General features: G+C 46.4%; 1 protein-coding gene across 1 annotated transcript in view; it reads right to left on the reverse strand.

The window, feature by feature from the left end:
• The window catches only part of cdh13 (cadherin 13, H-cadherin (heart)), a gene marked incomplete at its 5' end in the record, with an annotated part of 453,399 nt that overhangs the window by 281,275 nt on the left and 159,783 nt on the right, over nucleotides 1-12,341 (reverse strand). The window contains one exon of the mRNA XM_079249495.1: nucleotides 11,231-11,442. Coding sequence (XP_079105621.1) covers nucleotides 11,231-11,442 — 212 coding nt within the window. The remainder of the gene's footprint in view (nucleotides 1-11,230; nucleotides 11,443-12,341) is intronic.

Below are 12,341 nucleotides of genomic sequence, written 5' to 3' on the forward strand. Positions count from 1 at the left end.
GGCCTGGACCTAAAAACCAGAAACCAGGACATAAATCTGGATCTGGTGATGGACCTGGACCTAAAAACCAGAAACCAGGCCAGAAATCTGGATCTGGTGATGGACCTGGACCTAAAAACCAGAAACCAGGCCAGAAATCTGGATCTGGTGATGGGCCTGGACCTAAAAACCAGAAACCAGGCCAGAAATCTGGATCTGGTGATGGACCTCGACCTAAAAACCAGAAACCAGGACATAAATCTGGATCTGGTGATGGACCTCGACCTAAAAACCAGAAACCAGGACATAAATCTGGATCTGGTGATGGGCCTGGACCTAAAAACCAGAAACCAGGCCAGAAATCTGGATCTGGTGATGGGCCTGGACCTAAAAACCAGAAACCAGGCCAGAAATCTGGATCTGGTGATGGGCCTGGACCTAAAAACCAGAAACCAGGACATAAATCTGGATCTGGTGATGGACCTGGACCTAAAAACCAGAAACCAGGACATAAATCTGGATCTGGTGATGGGCCTGGACCTAAAAACCAGAAACCAGGACATAAATCTGGATCTGGTGATGGGCCTGGACCTAAAAACCAGAAACCAGGACATAAATCTGGATCTGGTGATGGGCCTGGACCTAAAAACCAGAAACCAGGACATAAATCTGGATCTGGTGATGGGCCTGGACCTAAAAACCAGAAACCAGGACATAAATCTGGATCTGGTGATGGGCCTGGACCTAAAAACCAGAAACCAGGACATAAATCTGGATCTGGTGATGGACCTCAACCTAAAAACCAGAAACCAGGACATAAATCTGGATGTGGTGATGGGCCTGGACCTAAAAACCAGAAACCAGGACATAAATCTGGATGTGGTGATGGGCCTGGACCTAAAAACCAGAAACCAGGCAAGAAATCTGGATCTGGTGATGGACCTCGACCTAAAAACCAGAAACCAGGCCAGAAATCTGGATCTGGTGATGGGCCTGGACCTAAAAACCAGAAACCAGGCCAGAAATCTGGATCTGGTGATGGACTTCGACCTAAAAACCAGAAACCAGGACATAAATCTGGATCTGGTGATGGGCCTGGACCTAAAAACCAGAAACCAGGACATAAATCTGGATCTGGTGATGGGCCTGGACCTAAAAACCAGAAACCAGGACATAAATCTGGATCTGGTGATGGGCCTGGACCTAAAAACCAGAAACCAGGACATAAATCTGGATCTGGTGATGGGCCTGGACCTAAAAACCAGAAACCAGGACATAAATCTGGATCTGGTGATGGACCTGGACCTAAAAACCAGAAACCAGGCCAGAAATCTGGATCTGGTGATGGGCCTGGACCTAAAAACCAGAAACAAGGCCAGAAATCTGGATCTGGTGATGGGCCTGGACCTAAAAACCAGAAACCAGGCCAGAAATCTGGATCTGGTGATGGGCCTGGACCTAAAAACCAGAAACCAGGACATAAATCTGGATGTGGTGATGGACCTGGACCTAAAAACCAGAAACCAGGACATAAATCTGGATCTGGTGATGGGCCTGGACCTAAAAACCAGAAACCAGGACATAAATCTGGATCTGGTGATGGACCTCAACCTAAAAACCAGAAACCAGGACATAAATCTGGATCTGGTGATGGGCCTGGACCTAAAAACCAGAAACCAGGACATAAATCTGGATCTGGTGATGGGCCTGGACCTAAAAACCAGAAACCAGGACATAAATCTGGATGTGGTGATGGACCTGGACCTAAAAACCAGAAACCAGGACATAAATCCGGATGTGGTGATGGACCTGGACCTAAAAACCAGAAACCAGGACATAAATCTGGATCTGGTGATGGACCTGGACCTAAAAACCAGAAACCAGGCCAGAAATCTGGATCTGGTGATGGACCTGGACCTAAAAACCAGAAACCAGGACATAAATCTGGATCTGGTGATGGACCTGGACCTAAAAACCAGAAACCAGGCCAGAAATCTGGATCTGGTGATGGACCTCGACCTAAAAACCAGAAACCAGGCCAGAAATCTGGATCTGGTGATGGGCCTGGACCTAAAAACCAGAAACCAGGCCAGAAATCTGGATCTGGTGATGGGCCTGGACCTAAAAACCAGAAACCAGGACATAAATCTGGATCTGGTGATGGACCTGGACCTAAAAACCAGAAACCAGGCCAGAAATCTGGATCTGGTGATGGACCTGGACCTAAAAACCAGAAACCAGGACATAAATCTGGATCTGGTGATGGGCCTGGACCTAAAAACCAGAAACCAGGCCAGAAATCTGGATCTGGTGATGGACCTCGACCTAAAAACCAGAAACCAGGCCAGAAATCTGGATCTGGTGATGGGCCTGGACCTAAAAACCAGAAACCAGGCCAGAAATCTGGATCTGGTGATGGACTTCGACCTAAAAACCAGAAACCAGGACATAAATCTGGATCTGGTGATGGGCCTGGACCTAAAAACCAGAAACCAGGACATAAATCTGGATCTGGTGATGGGCCTGGACCTAAAAACCAGAAACCAGGACATAAATCTGGATCTGGTGATGGGCCTGGACCTAAAAACCAGAAACCAGGACATAAATCTGGATCTGGTGATGGGCCTGGACCTAAAAACCAGAAACCAGGCCAGAAATCTGGATCTGGTGATGGGCCTGGACCTAAAAACCAGAAACCAGGCCAGAAATCTGGATCTGGTGATGGACCTCGACCTAAAAACCAGAAACCAGGCCAGAAATCTGGATCTGGTGATGGGCCTGGACCTAAAAACCAGAAACCAGAACATAAATCTGGATCTGGTGATGGACCTGGACATAAAAACCAGAAACCAGGCCAGAAATCTGGATCTGGTGATGGACCTGGACCTAAAAACCAGAAACCAGGCCAGAAATCTGGATCTGGTGATGGGCCTGGACCTAAAAACCAGAAACCAGGCCAGAAATCTGGATCTGGTGATGGACTTCGACCTAAAAACCAGAAACCAGGACATAAATCTGGATCTGGTGATGGACCTCGACCTAAAAACCAGAAACCAGGACATAAATCTGGATCTGGTGATGGGCCTGGACCTAAAAACCAGAAACCAGGCCAGAAATCTGGATCTGGTGATGGGCCTGGACCTAAAAACCAGAAACCAGGCCAGAAATCTGGATCTGGTGATGGGCCTGGACCTAAAAACCAGAAACCAGGACATAAATCTGGATCTGGTGATGGACCTGGACCTAAAAACCAGAAACCAGGACATAAATCTGGATCTGGCGATGGGCCTGGACCTAAAAACCAGAAACCAGGACATAAATCTGGATCTGGTGATGGGCCTGGACCTAAAAACCAGAAACCAGGACATAAATCTGGATCTGGTGATGGGCCTGGACCTAAAAACCAGAAACCAGGACATAAATCTGGATCTGGTGATGGGCCTGGACCTAAAAACCAGAAACCAGGACATAAATCTGGATCTGGTGATGGGCCTGGACCTAAAAACCAGAAACCAGGACATAAATCTGGATCTGGTGATGGACCTCAACCTAAAAACCAGAAACCAGGACATAAATCTGGATCTGGTGATGGGCCTGGACCTAAAAACCAGAAACCAGGACATAAATCTGGATGTGGTGATGGGCCTGGACCTAAAAACCAGAAACCAGGACATAAATCTGGATGTGGTGATGGACCTGGACCTAAAAACCAGAAACCAGGCCAGAAATCTGGATCTGGTGATGGACCTGGACCTAAAAACCAGAAACCAGGACATAAATCTGGATCTGGTGATGGGCCTGGACCTAAAAACCAGAAACCAGGACAGAAATCTGGATCTAGTGATGGACCTGGACCTAAAAACCAGAAACCAGGCCAGAAATCTGGATCTGGTGATGGACCTGGACCTAAAAACCAGAAACCAGGCCAGAAATCTGGATCTGGTGATGGGCCTGGACCTAAAAACCAGAAACCAGGAAATAAATCTGGATGTGGTGATGGACCTGGACCTAAAAACCAGAAACCAGGACATAAATCTGGATCTGGTGATGGGCCTGGACCTAAAAACCAGAAACCAGGACATAAATCTGGATCTGGTGATGGACCTCAACCTAAAAACCAGAAACCAGGACATAAATCTGGATCTGGTGATGGACCTGGACCTAAAAACCAGAAACCAGGACATAAATCTGGATCTGGTGATGGGCCTGGACCTAAAAACCAGAAACCAGGACATAAATCTGGATGTGGTGATGGACCTGGACCTAAAAACCAGAAACCAGGACATAAATCTGGATCTGGTGATGGACCTGGACCTAAAAACCAGAAACCAGGACATAAATCTGGATCTGGTGATGGACCTGGACCTAAAAACCAGAAACCAGGCCAGAAATCTGGATCTGGTGATGGACCTGGACCTAAAAACCAGAAACCAGGACATAAATCTGGATCTGGTGATGGGCCTGGACCTAAAAACCAGAAACCAGGACATAAATCTGGATCTGGTGATGGACCTCAACCTAAAAACCAGAAACCAGGACATAAATCTGGATCTGGTGATGGGCCTGGACCTAAAAACCAGAAACCAGGACATAAATCTGGATGTGGTGATGGGCCTGGACCTAAAAACCAGAAACCAGGACATAAATCTGGATGTGGTGATGGACCTGGACCTAAAAACCAGAAACCAGGCCAGAAATCTGGATCTGGTGATGGACCTGGACCTAAAAACCAGAAACCAGGACATAAATCTGGATCTGGTGATGGGCCTGGACCTAAAAACCAGAAACCAGGCCAGAAATCTGGATCTAGTGATGGACCTGGACCTAAAAACCAGAAACCAGGCCAGAAATCTGGATCTGGTGATGGACCTGGACCTAAAAACCAGAAACCAGGCCAGAAATCTGGATCTGGTGATGGGCCTGGACCTAAAAACCAGAAACCAGGACATAAATCTGGATCTGGTGATGGGCCTGGACCTAAAAACCAGAAACCAGGCCAGAAATCTGGATCTGGTGATGGACCTGGACCTAAAAACCAGAAACCAGGCCAGAAATCTGGATCTGGTGATGGACCTGGACCTAAAAACCAGAAACCAGGACATAAATCTGGATCTGGTGATGGGCCTGGACCTAAAAACCAGAAACCAGGCCAGAAATCTGGATCTGGTGATGGACCTCGACCTAAAAACCAGAAACCAGGCCAGAAATCTGGATCTGGTGATGGGCCTGGACCTAAAAACCAGAAACCAGGCCAGAAATCTGGATCTGGTGATGGACTTCGACCTAAAAACCAGAAACCAGGACAGAAATCTGGATCTGGTGATGGGCCTGGACCTAAAAACCAGAAACCAGGACATAAATCTGGATCTGGTGATGGGCCTGGACCTAAAAACCAGAAACCAGGACATAAATCTGGATCTGGTGATGGGCCTGGACCTAAAAACCAGAAACCAGGACATAAATCTGGATCTGGTGATGGGCCTGGACCTAAAAACCAGAAACCAGGCCAGAAATCTGGATCTGGTGATGGGCCTGGACCTAAAAACCAGAAACCAGGCCAGAAATCTGGATCTGGTGATGGACCTCGACCTAAAAACCAGAAACCAGGCCAGAAATCTGGATCTGGTGATGGGCCTGGACCTAAAAACCAGAAACCAGGACATAAATCTGGATCTGGTGATGGACCTGGACCTAAAAACCAGAAACCAGGCCAGAAATCTGGATCTGGTGATGGACCTGGACCTAAAAACCAGAAACCAGGCCAGAAATCTGGATCTGGTGATGGGCCTGGACCTAAAAACCAGAAACCAGGCCAGAAATCTGGATCTGGTGATGGACCTCGACCTAAAAACCAGAAACCAGGACATAAATCTGGATCTGGTGATGGACCTCGACCTAAAAACCAGAAACCAGGACATAAATCTGGATCTGGTGATGGGCCTGGACCTAAAAACCAGAAACCAGGCCAGAAATCTGGATCTGGTGATGGGCCTGGACCTAAAAACCAGAAACCAGGCCAGAAATCTGGATCTGGTGATGGGCCTGGACCTAAAAACCAGAAACCAGGACATAAATCTGGATCTGGTGATGGACCTGGACCTAAAAACCAGAAACCAGGACATAAATCTGGATCTGGTGATGGGCCTGGACCTAAAAACCAGAAACCAGGACATAAATCTGGATCTGGTGATGGACCTGGACCTAAAAACCAGAAACCAGGACATAAATCTGGATCTGGTGATGGACCTGGACCTAAAAACCAGAAACCAGGCCAGAAATCTGGATCTGGTGATGGACCTGGACCTAAAAACCAGAAACCAGGACATAAATCTGGATCTGGTGATGGGCCTGGACCTAAAAACCAGAAACCAGGACATAAATCTGGATCTGGTGATGGACCTCAACCTAAAAACCAGAAACCAGGACATAAATCTGGATCTGGTGATGGGCCTGGACCTAAAAACCAGAAACCAGGACATAAATCTGGATGTGGTGATGGGCCTGGACCTAAAAACCAGAAACCAGGCCAGAAATCTGGATCTGGTGATGGGCCTGGACCTAAAAACCAGAAACCAGGACATAAATCTGGATCTGGTGATGGGCCTGGACCTAAAAACCAGAAACCAGGACATAAATCTGGATCTGGTGATGGACCTCAACCTAAAAACCAGAAACCAGGACATAAATCTGGATCTGGTGATGGACCTGGACCTAAAAACCAGAAACCAGGACATAAATCTGGATCTGGTGATGGACCTGGACCTAAAAACCAGAAACCAGGACATAAATCTGGATCTGGTGATGGGCCTGGACCTAAAAACCAGAAACCAGGACATAAATCTGGATGTGGTGATGGACCTGGACCTAAAAACCAGAAACCAGGACATAAATCTGGATGTGGTGATGGACCTGGACCTAAAAACCAGAAACCAGGACATAAATCTGGATCTGGTGATGGACCTGGACCTAAAAACCAGAAACCAGGCCAGAAATCTGGATCTGGTGATGGACCTGGACCTAAAAACCAGAAACCAGGACATAAATCTGGATCTGGTGATGGACCTGGACCTAAAAACCAGAAACCAGGCCAGAAATCTGGATCTGGTGATGGACCTCGACCTAAAAACCAGAAACCAGGCCAGAAATCTGGATCTGGTGATGGGCCTGGACCTAAAAACCAGAAACCAGGCCAGAAATCTGGATCTGGTGATGGGCCTGGACCTAAAAACCAGAAACCAGGACATAAATCTGGATCTGGTGATGGACCTGGACCTAAAAACCAGAAACCAGGCCAGAAATCTGGATCTGGTGATGGACCTGGACCTAAAAACCAGAAACCAGGACATAAATCTGGATCTGGTGATGGGCCTGGACCTAAAAACCAGAAACCAGGCTAGAAAACTGGATCTGGTGATGGACCTCGACCTAAAAACCAGAAACCAGGCCAGAAATCTGGATCTGGTGATGGGCCTGGACCTAAAAACCAGAAACCAGGCCAGAAATCTGGATCTGGTGATGGACTTCGACCTAAAAACCAGAAACCAGGACATAAATCTGGATCTGGTGATGGGCCTGGACCTAAAAACCAGAAACCAGGACATAAATCTGGATCTGGTGATGGGCCTGGACCTAAAAACCAGAAACCAGGACATAAATCTGGATCTGGTGATGGGCCTGGACCTAAAAACCAGAAACCAGGACATAAATCTGGATCTGGTGATGGGCCTGGACCTAAAAACCAGAAACCAGGCCAGAAATCTGGATCTGGTGATGGGCCTGGACCTAAAAACCAGAAACCAGGCCAGAAATCTGGATCTGGTGATGGACCTCGACCTAAAAACCAGAAACCAGGCCAGAAATCTGGATCTGGTGATGGGCCTGGACCTAAAAACCAGAAACCAGGACATAAATCTGGATCTGGTGATGGACCTGGACCTAAAAACCAGAAACCAGGCCAGAAATCTGGATCTGGTGATGGACCTGGACCTAAAAACCAGAAACCAGGCCAGAAATCTGGATCTGGTGATGGGCCTGGACCTAAAAACCAGAAACCAGGCCAGAAATCTGGATCTGGTGATGGACCTCGACCTAAAAACCAGAAACCAGGACATAAATCTGGATCTGGTGATGGACCTCGACCTAAAAACCAGAAACCAGGACATAAATCTGGATCTGGTGATGGGCCTGGACCTAAAAACCAGAAACCAGGCCAGAAATCTGGATCTGGTGATGGGCCTGGACCTAAAAACCAGAAACCAGGCCAGAAATCTGGATCTGGTGATGGGCCTGGACCTAAAAACCAGAAACCAGGACATAAATCTGGATCTGGTGATGGGCCTGGACCTAAAAACCAGAAACCAGGACATAAATCTGGATCTGGTGATGGACCTGGACCTAAAAACCAGAAACCAGGACATAAATCTGGATCTGGTGATGGGCCTGGACCTAAAAACCAGAAACCAGGACATAAATCTGGATCTGGTGATGGGCCTGGACCTAAAAACCAGAAACCAGGACATAAATCTGGATCTGGTGATGGGCCTGGACCTAAAAACCAGAAACCAGGACATAAATCTGGATCTGGTGATGGGCCTGGACCTAAAAACCAGAAACCAGGACATAAATCTGGATCTGGTGATGGGCCTGGACCTAAAAACCAGAAACCAGGACATAAATCTGGATCTGGTGATGGACCTCAACCTAAAAACCAGAAACCAGGACATAAATCTGGATCTGGTGATGGGCCTGGACCTAAAAACCAGAAACCAGGACATAAATCTGGATGTGGTGATGGGCCTGGACCTAAAAACCAGAAACCAGGACATAAATCTGGATGTGGTGATGGACCTGGACCTAAAAACCAGAAACCAGGCCAGAAATCTGGATCTGGTGATGGACCTGGACCTAAAAACCAGAAACCAGGACATAAATCTGGATCTGGTGATGGGCCTGGACCTAAAAACCAGAAACCAGGCCAGAAATCTGGATCTAGTGATGGACCTGGACCTAAAAACCAGAAACCAGGCCAGAAATCTGGATCTGGTGATGGACCTGGACCTAAAAACCAGAAACCAGGCCAGAAATCTGGATCTGGTGATGGGCCTGGACCTAAAAACCAGAAACCAGGACATAAATCTGGATGTGGTGATGGACCTGGACCTAAAAACCAGAAACCAGGACATAAATCTGGATCTGGTGATGGGCCTGGACCTAAAAACCAGAAACCAGGACATAAATCTGGATCTGGTGATGGACCTCAACCTAAAAACCAGAAACCAGGACATAAATCTGGATCTGGTGATGGACCTGGACCTAAAAACCAGAAACCAGGACATAAATCTGGATCTGGTGATGGGCCTGGACCTAAAAACCAGAAACCAGGACATAAATCTGGATGTGGTGATGGACCTGGACCTAAAAACCAGAAACCAGGCCAGAAATCTGGATCTGGTGATGGACCTCGACCTAAAAACCAGAAACCAGGACATAAATCTGGATGTGGTGATGGGCCTGGACCTAAAAACCAGAAACCAGGACATAAATCTGGATGTGGTGATGGACCTGGACCTAAAAACCAGAAACCAGGACATAAATCTGGATCTGGTGATGGGCCTGGACCTAAAAACCAGAAACCAGGACATAAATCTGGATCTGGTGATGGACCTCGACCTAAAAACCAGAAACCAGGACATAAATCTGGATCTGGTGATGGGCCTCGACCTAAAAACCAGAAACCAGGACATAAATCTGGATCTGGTGATGGACCTGGACCTAAAAACCCCAAACCAGGACATAAATCTGGATCTGGTGATGGACCTGGACCTAAAAACCAGAAACCAATACATAAATCTGGATCTAGTGATGGACCTCGACCTAAAAACCCCAAACCAGGACATAAATCTGGATCTGGTGATGGGCCTCGACCTAAAAACCAGAAACCAGGACATAAATCTGGATCTGGTGATGGACCTGGACCTAAAAACCAGAAACCAGGACATAAATCTGGATGTGGTGATGGACCTGGACCTAAAAACCAGAAACCAGGACATAAATCTGGATCTGGTGATGGGCCTGGACCTAAAAACCAGAAACCAGGACATAAATCTGGATCTGGTGATGGACCTGGACCTAAAAACCAGAAACCAGGACATAAATCTGGATCTGGTGATGGACCTGGACCTAAAAACCAGAAACCAGGACATAAATCGGGATCTGGTGATGGACCTGGACCTAAAAACCCCAAACCAGGACATAAATCTGGATCTGGTGATGGACCTGGACCTAAAAACCAGAAACCAATACATAAATCTGGATCTGGTGATGGACCTGGACCTAAAAACCCCAAACCAGGACATGAATCTGGATCTGGTGATGGACCTGGACCTAAAAACCAGAAACCAGGACATAAATCTGGATCTGGTGATGGGCCTCGACCTAAAAACCAGAAACCAGGACATAAATCTGGATCTGGTGATGGACCTGGACCTAAAAACCCCAAACCAGGACATAAATCTGGATCTGGTGATGGACCTGGACCTAAAAACCAGAAACCAGGACATAAATCTGGATCTGGTGATGGACCTGGACCTAAAAACCAGAAACCAATACATAAATCTGGATCTAGTGATGGACCCAGCTTACTATCAACTTAATAAATGACGGGTAAAAGATCTGACGTCTCAGCAGGACCTGGAAAAATTAGTCCAGGATTTTATATTGATTACTGTAACTGGGTCTTTACTGGTCTGACTAAGAGCGCTATTGGACACCTGTGACTCATTCAGAACTCTGCTGCTCCAGTCCTCTTCTCAGACCAGAAAGTGGACCACATCAGTCCAGTTCTGAGGTCTTTATACTGTCTGCATGTCTGTCAGAGGACAGACTTTAGAGTCCTGTTGCTGGTCTATGAAGCTCTGAATGATTCAGGACCCAGTATGAACCCAGCAGACCCCTCAGATCATCTGCATCTGGTTTTCAGTCAGAAAGCAGACCTGCAGACAGAATTTCTTTATTCCTCTTTTCTATAAAGCACAAGTTACTGGATAAACAGGTTTAAAATATTTTTATTTTATTTATTTAACGTTTTGTTTTAGGGCCAGACTGCTGTCATTTTCCGTTTTAACACTCTCTTTGGTCAGAATATAAAGAGAGTTTATTTCTCCACATAATTTTACCCACAAAGTCATTTGCAACATCAAATTAATTCATTTAAAAAAAAAAAGCAACAACATAACACACATACACAACTCACCCTGAGAGTGTGAGCCGACTGAAGCGGCAGTCCGCCGACATCCACCTGTGCCACGTCATCCGCATGTGCACTGACCCCGTAGATAAACAGGACCGGTCCGCTGTAGGGAACGTCTCGCAGGGGAACCAACTTCAGATCCCGGTCCACATGGAAGCTGGGATCCGACACGTCGAACTTCACGTCCTCATTCCCTGCACAGTCGTCGAACTCAACTGCAACACACAACAGGAAATGGTTTTCACACCAATCTGAAGGAAAAAAAACAGTGAACCGTCACTGGTGTGAGCTGTGGTGTGAAGACGACAAGCCATGATGTCGAACATATAACCTGAAAAAAAAAAAATACTTCAGCCAGGCATCCTTCAAACTTCCATTTCTTCTGCAGCTCCTCTTCCGTGTGGAGTTCCCCAAGGCTCCATTCTTGGACCAATATTGGTTTCGCTTTACATGTTCCACTAACCCTCATTTACAAAAAAATATGACATGTGTTTTCCTATGTGGACGACGCTCAGATGTACCTCCAGCTGAAAACACACCACTGAAGGGCTCAGAGAATTTATAGTCTGGATGGTTTTCAGCTCAACTTAAAAAAAAAGGACAAAACTGAAGAAGATATCTTTGGGCCAAGTTGCAACGTTGTAAAGGTTGTTGATGTGAGTTTATAATTTATAGTTTCACCTATTAAAGTATGAATGTATTGATTAAAACATTGTTTTGAAACTTCCTGTAAACACGGAACCGTCTTATTTTGAAAGGGCTGTAGTGGATGTTTTTAACGGTCAATGTGCAGCGAAAGTACCGTGAATAGTTCAGTGCAACCCACTGACAAAGTATAGCTTAAGGCAAAACTAATTGGCACAGAACCAGTGTCAGCACCAGTCCGATGTAGAAACGAGGTATGTTTGAAGACGATCTGCAGGCATATAAGATATCTGGAAATGTGAATGTATATGTGGCTAAAGTTGGATGCTATAAGCTAATTTAGGTAACCAACGTTATGACAGAAATATTTGTTTTGTTTTGTTTGTGTTGTTTAGATCTTACGTTGGTTTATGCTGGATTCAAAGGCTGAATCAGATAAAACCACTCCAGTAAAGGCTGCTTAATTAAC

The sequence above is a fragment of the Telmatherina bonti genome (genome assembly GCF_933228915.1).
Source record: "Telmatherina bonti genome assembly, chromosome: 2".
In the NCBI taxonomy this organism is placed as follows: Eukaryota; Metazoa; Chordata; class Actinopteri; order Atheriniformes; family Telmatherinidae; genus Telmatherina; species Telmatherina bonti.